The sequence below is a fragment of the Carlito syrichta genome, unplaced genomic scaffold (genome assembly GCF_000164805.1).
Source record: "Carlito syrichta isolate Samal-C Ts95f unplaced genomic scaffold, Tarsius_syrichta-2.0.1 Scaffold307032, whole genome shotgun sequence".
In the NCBI taxonomy this organism is placed as follows: Eukaryota; Metazoa; Chordata; class Mammalia; order Primates; family Tarsiidae; genus Carlito; species Carlito syrichta.
In genome coordinates this window covers 363268-375280 of record NW_007251128.1, presented here as the reverse complement: position 1 = coordinate 375280, position 12013 = coordinate 363268, and the positions used below count along the sequence as shown (strand labels likewise).

Here is a 12013-nt window from a genome sequence, read left to right as displayed (position 1 = left end):
CGGAGCCCAGCAGGTCGAGGCTGCAGTGGCAGGGAGCGTGCCACTGCCCTCCAGCCTGGGCGACAGAGTGAGACTCCAACTCAAAAAACAAAACAAAACAAAACAATGTCTTGTTTAAAATCTGGGATTATGAGGAAGACCGTGGTAGGGTATGATGGGGAAGACCACTACTTGGGGAAGCCAGCAAGTAAGAGCAGCAAATCCAAGAAACAAGAAATGAAAAATCAAGGCCTCCCGATGGCAGAGACCCAAAGAAGGGCATGGCTGGGTAAGACCGGAGCAGGAAGAATCTAGGGAAAAAGAGTGAAGCCTTGGCCAGCTTGTCCTACCTTTTGCTAGGGGAAGGGAGGGATAGGGGGTGCGCGAGGGCCTGTCATGTAAAGGGGTTCAATGCTGGGCAAGACATTTAGGTGGCCTTGGGGAGCTGGGAAGGCCTGGGGCCAAGGCAGGGAGTGTGTGTCAAGGGTGTGTGCATGTGTGAGTGCACGGGTGTGTGTCACGCTCTCTCTGGCTCATGACCTTGGTGTGTGCTGTTCTCTGAGCACGTGCCCCATTCTCCTGCTTCTTTGTACTTATGCGTCAGTAAGCATGACCCCCACATGGGCACCCAGAGTGGCCCTTGGCCCCACAGCCTGTATCCCTCTAGTAGTTCAGCAACCACAACTAAGTGTCACCCAATTCCAAATTTCAGAGCAAGATAAACTGATTGGGCCAGCTGGGCTCAGGTGTCCACACCTGTGGCCAGAGGCAGGGACATTACTCATTGCCCAGTTAGTGACAGTAGTGAGGGCAGGCAGCCTCTCTGAAAGGGGTGTGGCCAGACAGGCAAATTTCCAGAAACTTCCACCTGGGCAGTGAGCATGGGTTGTCTGAGGGATGGGAGAGGAGGTGAGAATGAGTGGACCAAACTGAAGCTTGGGAAGGCAGTTGAGAAGGCTTTGGCGAGCACCCAGGCCTCCCTTCTCTGCCCCTGCAGTTGTGCTGGTCGTGGTGTTTGGCATCTGCTGGGCCCCATTCCATGCTGACCGCGTCATGTGGAGCTTCATGACCGACTCCAACTGGACAGAGGGCCTGCAGCTGACCTTCCAGTTCGTGCATGTTATTTCCGGCGTCTTCTTCTACCTCAGTTCGGCCGCCAACCCTGTGCTGTACAGCCTCATGTCCAGTCGCTTCCGAGAGACCTTCCGGGAAGCCCTGTGCCTCGGGACCCAGTGCCACCGCCTCAGACCCCACTACAGCTTCAACAGCCTCAGCAGTAGGGTGACCATGGGCAGCACCCTGTATGACTTGGGCTCCCTGGGCAGTAGGGCCCATCCCCTGCCTGAGAACAATGGCCTAGAGGGGCAGCAAGAGACTGGCCCCTCCTGAGTAGAGCCTCAAGGGGCCATACAGGGCCGGGGAGACACCTGCTTTCCTCTGCAAGAATGTCCTCACATCCTGTCCCTGTGTGCCTTATTCTTCATTCAGCCTAAAAACTGACCAACACCTCAGTGACTCCTGTCCCTACCCACGTACCTGAGATTCGAGGGAAACAGCAAGAGAACGGATGGCTTCAGGAATATTCAGGACTCACATTGCACCAGGCACCGTATCATGTGCTTTTTATCTTTCAGATCCCCAGGCCCCGGTTCCAGTCTGTCCCTTGCAGAAGCATCATAGTTAGCTGGGGATCAGCAATCTGCCACCTGGGGACTCGCCACCACGGCAGCCAGTTTCTGAACTGGTTCCACTGGTCCTTAGCTTTGCTTCCCTTCCCGTTTCTTTCTCTCTCTCTCTTTTTTTGGAGTAAGAGTCTCACTCTGTTGCCCAGGTTGGAGTGCAGTAGCATACTCACAGCCATTGCGGCCTTGACCTGCTGGGCTCAGGCAATTCTTCCGCCTCAGCCTTCCAAGTAGCTGGAACCGCAGGCAACAACACCATGCCCAGGTAATTTTTTCATTTATTGTAGAGACAGTCTCACCAAGTTGCTCAGGTTGGTCTGAAACCCATGAGCTCAGGCAATCCTCTCACCTCCACCTCCCAAAGTGCTGGGATTACAGGCATGAACCACCACGTCTGGCTTCCTTCCCGTTTCTTATGGTGCTTCTTCAGGTTCTGACAGGGGAACCGAGGGTCCAGGCAACCTAGTTCCAATCTCATCCCTGTTGCCGCCACCTTGTTGCAGCATCAAGCCAGTCAGCTCACCTTGGTTCCTTGTTTGCAAAATGAAAGGGCACTAACTTTCTACAGTGTCACATTTTGGCACTTTGTGACTTTCTGTGTGCATAAGTCACTGTTTGTAACGAAACCCACTGACACCTTCAGACTGACAGGGTGGAAGTTACTCTGCATCCTTATCACCTCTACTTCCTCCCTGGCCTCTGCCTGCCCCTGCCCCAACCCCTCAGGGCCTCTGTTCTTTGCATGTCCTAGAACAGATGGTGTTCAGCCCCTACGGGAGGGCCAGCAGGGCCAGTATGGGAACAGAGCCCTCCCTGTCTGCCTCCAAGTAACTGGACCTGGGGACCTGGTGAGCAGAGCACTGGGCCTGGCAGGCCAGAGGGCCTCAGGGGGCAAGAGACATGGGCAACCGAGAACAAGGAGTGACCCTGTAGAGTTGGTTCCACTGAGCTCAGTGAAGTGAGAAGAGGGACAGGGACAGGTAACTCCTTGAAACTAAGACCCGTCCTGAATCCTGTGGGCCAACTCCGTGTTCAGTCAGGACTCAATGGATGAAACTTGTCCTGGTCAAGTCGCTGGGTCTTGTCCTGCTGAGAGGAAGCAGTCGTCCGTGGCTGGGAGCTGTGGGATGACCCGAGGGCTGTGGGGCTAGGTTCCCCGCAGACAGCTTCCTAGCTCATGCCCTGGGTTCCCTGCCTCAAAAGTGGAAGAGATGGTACTGGGTTGTAGGTTATGTTGCTTAGTCGTAAAAATTCAGTTATAAAAATAATAAATGCTCACTGTAAAAATTTGAGAAGTATATAAATAAGCAAAAATGAAAACAAAAAATTAGAAATCTCCCTTGCTAAGGGCTGAGGAGAGGGGGAAGTGGAGAGTTGTTCAATGGGGGCAGAGTTTGTTTTGAGAGCTGATTAAGTTCGGGAGATCAGCACAACAATGTGAATATACTTAATAGTACTGAACTACTCACTTAAATGGTGAAGATGGTACTTTTGTTATGTGTATTTTACTACGATTTTTAAAAAAAAAAGGATTAAGTGTAAAGGAAAAGAAAAAAATTAGGCCGGGCTTGGTGGCTCAGCCTGTAATGCTGTGCTTTGGGAAGCCAAGGTGAGTGGATTGCCTGCAGCCACGGGTTAGAGACCCACCTGGGCAACTTGGCAAAACCTCATCTCTACAACAAATCAAAAAATTAGCCGGGTGTGATAGCACGTGCCCGTAGCTCCAGTTACTTGGAAGGCTGAGGCGGAAGGATCACCGGAGCCCAACAAGTCGAGGCTGCAGTGGCCGGAAGCGGCCACTGCACTCCAGTCCAAGTGACAAAGTGAGACTCCAACTCGAAAAAAGAAAAAAATTAAAACCACTCATAATTTTACTCTGCTATGGCAAGCACTGTATATATGTTGGCATATTTCCTTCTAATAATGTTTTATTTGGTTGTTTTATTATATAAACATAGTGTCTATACACATAATTTTGTCTCTTGCCTTTTTCCCAGTGGATGTTCTCTCCAAGTCAAGGTTACACCTATTTAACACATAGGCTCCACCCTGATGGGCCTTGGTCAGCCCTGGGTGAGTTCCCCTGGGACTCACACAAGCCACAAGGGTGAGTTCCCAGTTATTGGCTTGGGAAGGTCCTGACCACTCCTGCCTGCTGACTTCTGAAGAGGCTGGCAAAATCCCTGACTGCCAGGGAAGGAAAGCCCTTCTGTCTGTCGGTTCTGCTTGAGGGCTCTGGGATGGAGAGCAACAGAGGCTGGGGGTCAGCTATAGGGGACACTGAAGAAAATGGGAGGAAGTAGGGGCAGTGGAGACCACAGCATGAATCAGTGAACTGAAGGGGGCTAGGTGCCATGGCTCAAGCCTCTAAACCCAGCAATTTGGGAGGCCAGGCAGGAGGATAGCTCAAGTCCAGGAGTTGGAAACCAGCCTGGGCAACATAGCGAGACCTCATCTCTACAAAAAATAAAAAAATTAGCTGGGTATGGGGGCACACACCTGTAGTCCCACCTACTGGAGGGGGAGGAGAGGGGAGGGTAGGGAGGGCTGCGGCTGAAGGGTTCAAGACTGTGGTGAGCCATGACTTTACCACTGCACTCCAGCCTGGGTGACAGAGTGAGACGCCAGCTCAAGGGGAGGGGGCTTCCTCAGTAGGGGGCCCTGAGCTTGTGCTGACTGTGCACAGTCTGAGCCCCAAGGGGGCTCTAAGCAGTGGGCCTTGGGGAGGTAGGGAGTGGGGGAGGGGAGCGACTGCAGGGACAGGAGGGATTCTGCAGAGAAAGCCTGTGAAGAGAGGCTGTGCAAAGCTGTGAGTGCCTGAGAGCTGCTCCTGAGATGAGCTCCCAGGGAGCCTTGGGGTAGGGGGACTGCCAGACTCCAAACTGCAGGCTGGACCCTGACTAGCTCTGGACTCCCGGAGGCCTCTCTTCAGTCAGTCAGTGGTGCCTTGTGCTCTGGGGCACCCTGGTAGTGTGTGCTTATGGGAGGGCCTGCTGTGTGCAGGCAGCACTGGGCAGAATGGGGAGGTGGGGTGTGAGTGGGAGGGGTGCTCCTTCATGTGAACACGAGGGAGGCTCCTGAGTGTCTCCCTGCCATGGCAGCCGACAGGGCCCATTTGTCATAGGTCACTGGTTACCATGGAAAATGGAAAGAGCAGCTCTGGGCTCAGCCTTTGAGAAAAAGGGCTGGAAACGGAAAGGGCAGTAGCAAGGCATGCCTAAGGTTCCATCCTGCCTATCCAGTACCTGGTGGCCGGAAGCAGCAACCTCTGAGGCCTTCTTGGGAGGCGCTCACTCTTCTGCATGGGTCATGTGGGGGCTGCGTTCTCCAGGGTCCCCAGTGCTACTCCCAGGCCAGGAGTTCTCAACTCTTCCGAGAGTATCTGGCTCATCTGGGGCCAGAGTCCCCTCCCCTTCCAACTGCACTCTCCCACATCTCTCCTCCTCCTGTAGAGTTTGAACCCTTTCTGTTTTCCATGTTCACTCCTGCCGATTTCATGGATGATGTCAGAGCCCGTGGATGACCCCACTGCTGCCCTGGGAACCAGCCCCTGATGGTCGTGCAGCCCTGGAGACTCCTCCCAAGCCTCCTGAACCTTTGGTCACATCTTCATTCCCAGTGCCTTCAATTTTTCCACTTCTGAAAATGTGAACTCAACTGCGTCCACCTACTTCCTGCCCTCTCACCTGCCCCATCCTTAGATGTTGCACCCATGACATATCTAGTCTTTAACCTCATTAGGGTTCTAGATGGCCCATTCTCTCAATCTATCATGGTCTCTGAGCTTCACCTCCTTTCTGATCCCGGTACTGGTCTGTGGCCTGTTAGGAACTGGCCCGTACAGCAGGTGAGTGAGTGAAGCTTCATCTGTATTTACAGCCACTCCTCATCACTCACATTACTGCCTGAGCTCTGCCTTCTGTCAGATCAGTCGCAGCATTAGATTGTCATATGAGTACGAACCCTATTGTGAACGGTGCATGTGAGGGATCTAGGTTGCATGTTCCTAGCACTGGGGAGCAGTTTAACACAGATGAACATTATCAGTGAGGTTTGAATGCGCACAGACTATCATCGATTGCTTGCAGACTCATATCAAAAAAGTGAATGGCAAGTGAGTTGATGTGCTTCAGTTGTACAGCTGCATCTGGTGGCAGGCTTTAAGTCAGAATCCGACACTTATTTTAGTTCGTGTGTGTTCTGCCCATTATTTTATTTACCACTTCTGTCTGTACCTTCTCCTGCACTGCGCACTGGTCTGTTTTGGTAAACCCACAGGCTGACCCTAGCCAACATGAGTAACAAACAAACGTCATTGGAGAGCTTCTTTGACAAGGGGGAAAGACCCAATGATGAGACAGTTAAGACTCTAAGACTACCAACAAAAATAAAGCTGCATTTAAAAGAAAATACCAAGAATTCTACTTAAATTATGGATTCACTGCAACAGGTGATTTCACATTTTTCAAGACTACTTTGCATTATATGGCAACTGGTTATCCAGCAAAGCCATGAAACCTTCAAAACTGCTTCGTCACATGGAGACCAAGCATTCTGCATTCAAAGACAATCTTCGGAGTTTTTCAAAATAAAAAAAGTCATTTCATCAAATGTGTCTGCACTGAGAGCATAATTCTTAGTGGCTAACTGCAATTGCCAGAGCTAAGAAGCTCTTTACTGGTCCTGCCTGCTGCTAAGGACATTTATCATCAACTTTAAGGAGATGCTGCAGTTCAAAACATGGCACATGCTCCTCTTTTGGCCTAGCACCATAACTAGACGAATTGATGAAATAGCAGAGGATATTGAGGCATAATTGTTAGAGAGGATTAATGAAGTTGGGCGCGGTGGCTCACACCTTTAATCCCAGCACATTGGGAAGCAGAGACATGTGGATTGCTTGAACCCACGGGTCTGAGGCCAGCCTGGGCAACTTGGCGAGACCTTGTCTCTACAATAAATAAATAAATAGGCCGGGCTCAGTAACTCAGCCTGTAATCCCAGCACTTTGGGAGGCCAAGCTGTGTGGATTGCCTGAGCCTGCAGGTTCAACACCTGCCCGAGCAATTTGGCGAGACCTCGTCTCTACAATAAGTAAAAAACAAGTCAGGCATGGTAGCATGCGCCTGTAGTTCCGGCAACTTGGAAGGGTGAGGTGGAAGGATCACTGCAGCCCAGCAGGTAGAGGCTGCGGTGGCCGGGAGCATGCCACTGCACTCCCGTCTGGGTGACAGAGTGAGACTCCAACTCAAAAAAATAAAATAAATAAATAAAATAAAATATAAATAAATAAGTAAAATTAACCGGGCATGGTGGCATGCACCTGTGGTTCCAGCTACTTGGGAGGCTGAGGTGGAAGTATCATGTGAGCCCACAGGTCGAGGCTGCAATGGCTGTGAGTGTGCCACTGCACTCCAGCCTGGGTGGCAGAGTGAGACACGGCCTCAAAAAAAAAAAAAGAGAAAGGATTAATGAGTTACTGTGGCATGCAATCCAGGTTGACAAGGCAACAATGCTTGTTTTTGTGTGACATATTTTTCAGGAGAACGTGCATGAGGTTATGTTATGTGCACTTTTGGTGCCAACCAATATCACAGCTGGAGAACTATTCAAGTCTTTGAATGATTACATATCAGGAAAACTGAAGAGTCATTTTGTGTCGGTATATACACAGATGGAGCGGATGCTATAATGGACATCTTTCTGATTTTACTACTTGGGTCAAAAAGGTCGCTTCTGAATGTGAGTTTATGAACTGTATCATCCATAGAGAAATGCTGCCTAGCCAAAAAATGTCCCCTGAACTTAACAACATTTTGTAGGATGTGGTTAAAATTATCAACCACATTAAAGTACATGCCCTTAACTCACATCCGTTCTCACAGATCAGTGAGGAGATAGATGCAGAGCACACATATCTTCTCTTATACACGGAAGTGAGATAGTTTTCTAAAGGTATATCACTAGCCAGAGTTTTATAGTTATGAGCACCACTCCAGATATTTCTTTTAGAAAAACAATTACCACTGGCAGCACATTTCAGTGACATAGAATGGGCAACAAAACTTGTCTACTTGTGTGACATATTCAACCTGTTCAACAAACTCAATCTGTCACTTCAAGGAAGAACAACTGTGTTCAAATCAGCAGATAAAGTGGCTACATTCAGAGCTAAACTGGAATTATGGGGCAGTGAGTGAACACTGGGGTTTTTGACGTGCTTCAAACATCAGCAGAAGAGTCTCACTGTCGCCCAGGCTACAGTGCAGTGGCACGCTCACGGCCACCACAACCTTGACCTTCTGAGCTCAGGCGATCCTTCTGCCTCAGTCTTCCAAGTAGTTGGAACTACAGGTGCTGACCACCATGCCTGGCTAATTTTTTTGATTTATTGTAGAGACGAGGTCTCACCAAGTTGCTCAGGCTGGTCTCGAACCCTGGGCTCAGGCAGTCCTGTCACCTCAGTCTCCCAAAGTGCTGGGATTACAGGCATGAACCACCACACCTGGCTTAGTAGAGATCTTGAAAGAGACTGAGCCTGGGCCTTTTTTCTCCCAGCTGGTGCATGATCACCCATCTTAGCTTTCAAAAGCATTTGAGCATTACCCAACTACAAAAGACCTCTGAACTGGGAAGGAATGAATCTGCCACTCATTTGTGAATAACCAAGATGAATTGTCTCTGTCTATGCTAGAAGAGGACCAGCTGCTTGAAATTGCAAATGATGGTGGCCTTAAAAGTATGTTTAAGACAACTTCAAATCTCCATATGTTCTGAATTAAAGTCAAAGTAGAATATCCTGAGATTGCCACAAAAACACTGGAAAGCCTGCTTCTGTTTCCAACATCCTATCTTTGTGAAGCAGAGTCTTCTGCAGTGACAGCAACCAAAATGAGATTATGGAGTAGACTGGGCATAAGCAACACACCTCAGGTATCACTGTCTCCCATCATTCCCAGATGGGACTGTCTAGTCGCAGGAAAACAAGCTCAGGGATCCCACTGATTCTGCATTATGGTGAGTTGTATAATTATTTCATTATATATTACAATGTAAAACTAATAGAAATAAAGTGCACAATAAATGTAATATGCTTGAATCATCCTGAAACCACCTCCCACCCCCTGCACGCCCTGGTCCGTGAAAAAATTTTCTTCCATAAAACCAGTCCCTGATGCCATAAAGGTTGGGCATCTACATAGTCAGGTGTTATTGCCAAGTCAGTCTTGACATCTGGGAGCCCATCTCTCTCTCTTTTTTTTTTTTGAGTTGGAGTCTCACTCTGTAGTCCAGGCTGGAGTGAATGGCTGGCTCACAGCTACTGTAGCCTCGACCTGCTGGGCTCAGGCAATCATTCCACCTCAGCCTTTCAAGTAGCTGGAACTATAGGTACATACCACCACACCCAGCTAATTTTTTTTATTGTAGAGTCAAGGTCTTGCCAAATTGGTCAGGCTGGTCTTGAATCTCAGGGCTCAGGCAATCCTCTCATCTCCACCTCCCGAAGTGCTGGGATTACAGGCGTGAGCTACCACATCTGGCTCCATCTCATTTTTGTACATTTCTCAGGGTCTTCTCCCTTCCCCATTCTTTTCTTCTAATGGATCCAACAAATTTTCTTTGTTCCAAGATTCAATTATGGAGAGGAGGGCAAGGGCATATCCTAGCATTTGAATGCTTTCCCCAAAGGGGGCATCCCTCTCTATGTGACTCGGTGGGACACCAAGCCCAGGCTCCCACTACAGAAGCTGAAAGAGTTCTGGACACTCTCCACCTCTGACATCCACTGTGTGGCCCACAACAGAACCAGCCAGCTGGATGACCCAACATGGGACTTGTAGCTGGAGCAGGTGACACTATGCTATGTGACAACAGGGGCAGGTGTGTCCAGGAACAGCAGCGCTGACAGCAGCATCCTGCCTAACCTCTCGAGGGTTCTGCTCTTCTTCTCAGTTGGATTTTCCAAACTTCATGTTGATATTCTGAGCTACCAAGAGCCTTTCAACAAATATGAATTCCTTTTCTGCTTAAATTGGCCGGAGTCATTTGCAACCAAGAAGCTTATCACATCCATCTGTCAACTGGTTTGAAGGTTACACATTCTGTTTGTCTATTAGTGGTTATCTTTACAGGTTTCTAAGAAGAACAGACATTATCATTGATTTTTTTTTTAAACCAGAAACTACAGTCTGTAATATTCAACAATCATTCTCATCCCCTCTACTCTGTTTTTAAATGGCAAGGAAAACGAGGACAGATTGAAAGAATTTGATCCCAGAAACTTACTTACATTTTTCTAATGGTCTAAATATCTTCAGCATAAGAAAGGAATTCCAGTGTGCTTCACTGACAAAGCAGTAGAATGGAGAGGTGACGTGCAAAGACTTGAAGTCAGGCTGCAAGGTGCTCACTAATCATCCTTATGCGTCAAAACAGCCTCAGGTCAAAGCCAGACTGGACTGAGAAGTATTGACATTTCTTAAGAAAGAAAATCCAACCCTCCTGCACAAAAATAAGAGCCTCAGAGGCAAACAGTGACAATCTGCAGCATCCTTCCAAACAGTATCCAGGCTTCTAAATCTACAAGGTGTAGTCTGGGGATGGTAGTGACTATCTAAGGTAAATGTCCCTTGTGTGTGGCTTCTTTATGGCAACACCTTATCCTCACGCTCTTTCAGGCTTCTGCACAGGGCAGGGCAGGAAAATTGGGAGAACTGGGCAGAAACAAAGGCTGAAGCTCAGGTGGGGGACATTAGGGACTCAAGGAAGGCTGAATCTGGCTGTGCAAGTGTCCCCTGCCTTTGAAGAGGTGGCCATGGGCTGGGGTTAGGCTGGAGAACTTGGGAAGCTGAAGTCATGTCCTATGGAACATCTTTAAGGTCTCGGATCTTTTATTCTAGTATTCAAGCTCCTTCATTGGCTCTAAGCAACGTGGCATCATTCAGCTAACATCTGTGGAGCACCAACCATGTGCCAGGTATGGTACAAGGCTGGGGCGGGGTGGCAGGGAAAGGACAAATAAACAGACTGTCATATAAATGCTGTGACAGCTGGAATTCGGGCACAGAAGACAGACCCCTGCCCCAGTGGAAGGAAGACTTCCAGGATGAGGCGATGCTGCTCAAGAGGCATGAAGTCCTAGAAGAGGGGTCCAATTGGACTCTGAGCTTTGGCCAGGGGAGACAGGAGCAGCTTTAATGGCTATTCCACCGAAACTGAATCCAGGGGAGGAGAGGGGAGATCCTAAAAAGAATGAGAGCTGTCAGGAGGCAGAATGAACACTGGACAGGCACACAGAAAAGCCAAACCAGCTGCAGTCCACTGTCATCACTGCTGTCCTCTGGACTTCCATTGCTGTCCTCCCTGGAACTTGGATTTGAAACCTTCCTTCCAGTCTTTCTCCTTGTCTGTCTCACCTCCAGTAGACATGCTCAGGCAGGATTTCTTTTATTTCCATTTTAGGAAATTTGAAAAAAAGAAAAGCACACACACAAAAAAACCCCACCGGAAAAAAAATTACTTCTATTCCCAGCATCCAAACATTTTGGCATTTTGTTCCTGTAATTTTTCCACATATTACCCACCCCCTCCAATTTAATGAACAAAAGATTGTTACCAATCATTTGCTTTGTAAAACGACATTGCCCAAAACCATCCAGCAGAAAGTTAATGCCTGTCATGGATTAATCAAGCCGGCAACACTCAAGCTGATCAATTTTAACACCAGTGAAAGTGGGACGACTAGATGTAAAGTGGTTAGGTGCCTCCTAGAGGAATGAAACAGAAGTACAACAGCACCAACAAGAAGTCTTGCAAAAAACAGTAGAACCCGAGTCTGAGGAAGCCTCCAGTGTTACAGTGAAGGAATATGGTAAAGACACCACAAGATGTCAGCTGAATCCAGATTAAGGATAATTCTATGGGACAAATGACTCAGTTTCTTCAACAAATAAAAGACTTTTTAAAAAATTGAGTCAGAGTCTCACTCTGCTGCCCAGGCTGGAGTGCAGTGGCATGCTCACGGCCAACGCAGCCTCGTCTTGCTGGGCTCAGGTGATCCTTCAGCCTCAGTCTTTCAAGTAGCTGGAACTACAGACGTGTGCTACCACGCCTGGCTTATTTTTTTGATTTATCATAGAGATGAGAGGTCTTACCAAGTTTCCCAGGCTGGTCTCGAACTCCTGGAGTCAGACAATCCTCTCACCTCGGCCTCCCAAAGTGCTGGGATTACAGACTTGAGTCATTGCACCTGGTCAATAAAAGACATTTTTAAAAGGGAGTTTCTCTAATATAGATTTAAAAAGATTTAAGAGACATCAACCAAATATGTAGAAAAATCTGAATCATAATTC

General features: G+C 48.5%; 1 protein-coding gene across 1 annotated transcript in view; it reads left to right on the top strand.

The window, feature by feature from the left end:
* The window catches only part of NMUR1 (neuromedin U receptor 1), a 9053-nt gene extending 7685 nt beyond the window's left edge, over positions 1 to 1368 (top strand). The window contains exon 5 of the mRNA XM_008063798.2: positions 977 to 1368. Coding sequence (XP_008061989.2) covers positions 977 to 1368 — 392 coding nt within the window. The remainder of the gene's footprint in view (positions 1 to 976) is intronic.
* The last annotated feature ends 10645 nt before the right edge of the window (positions 1369 to 12013 follow it).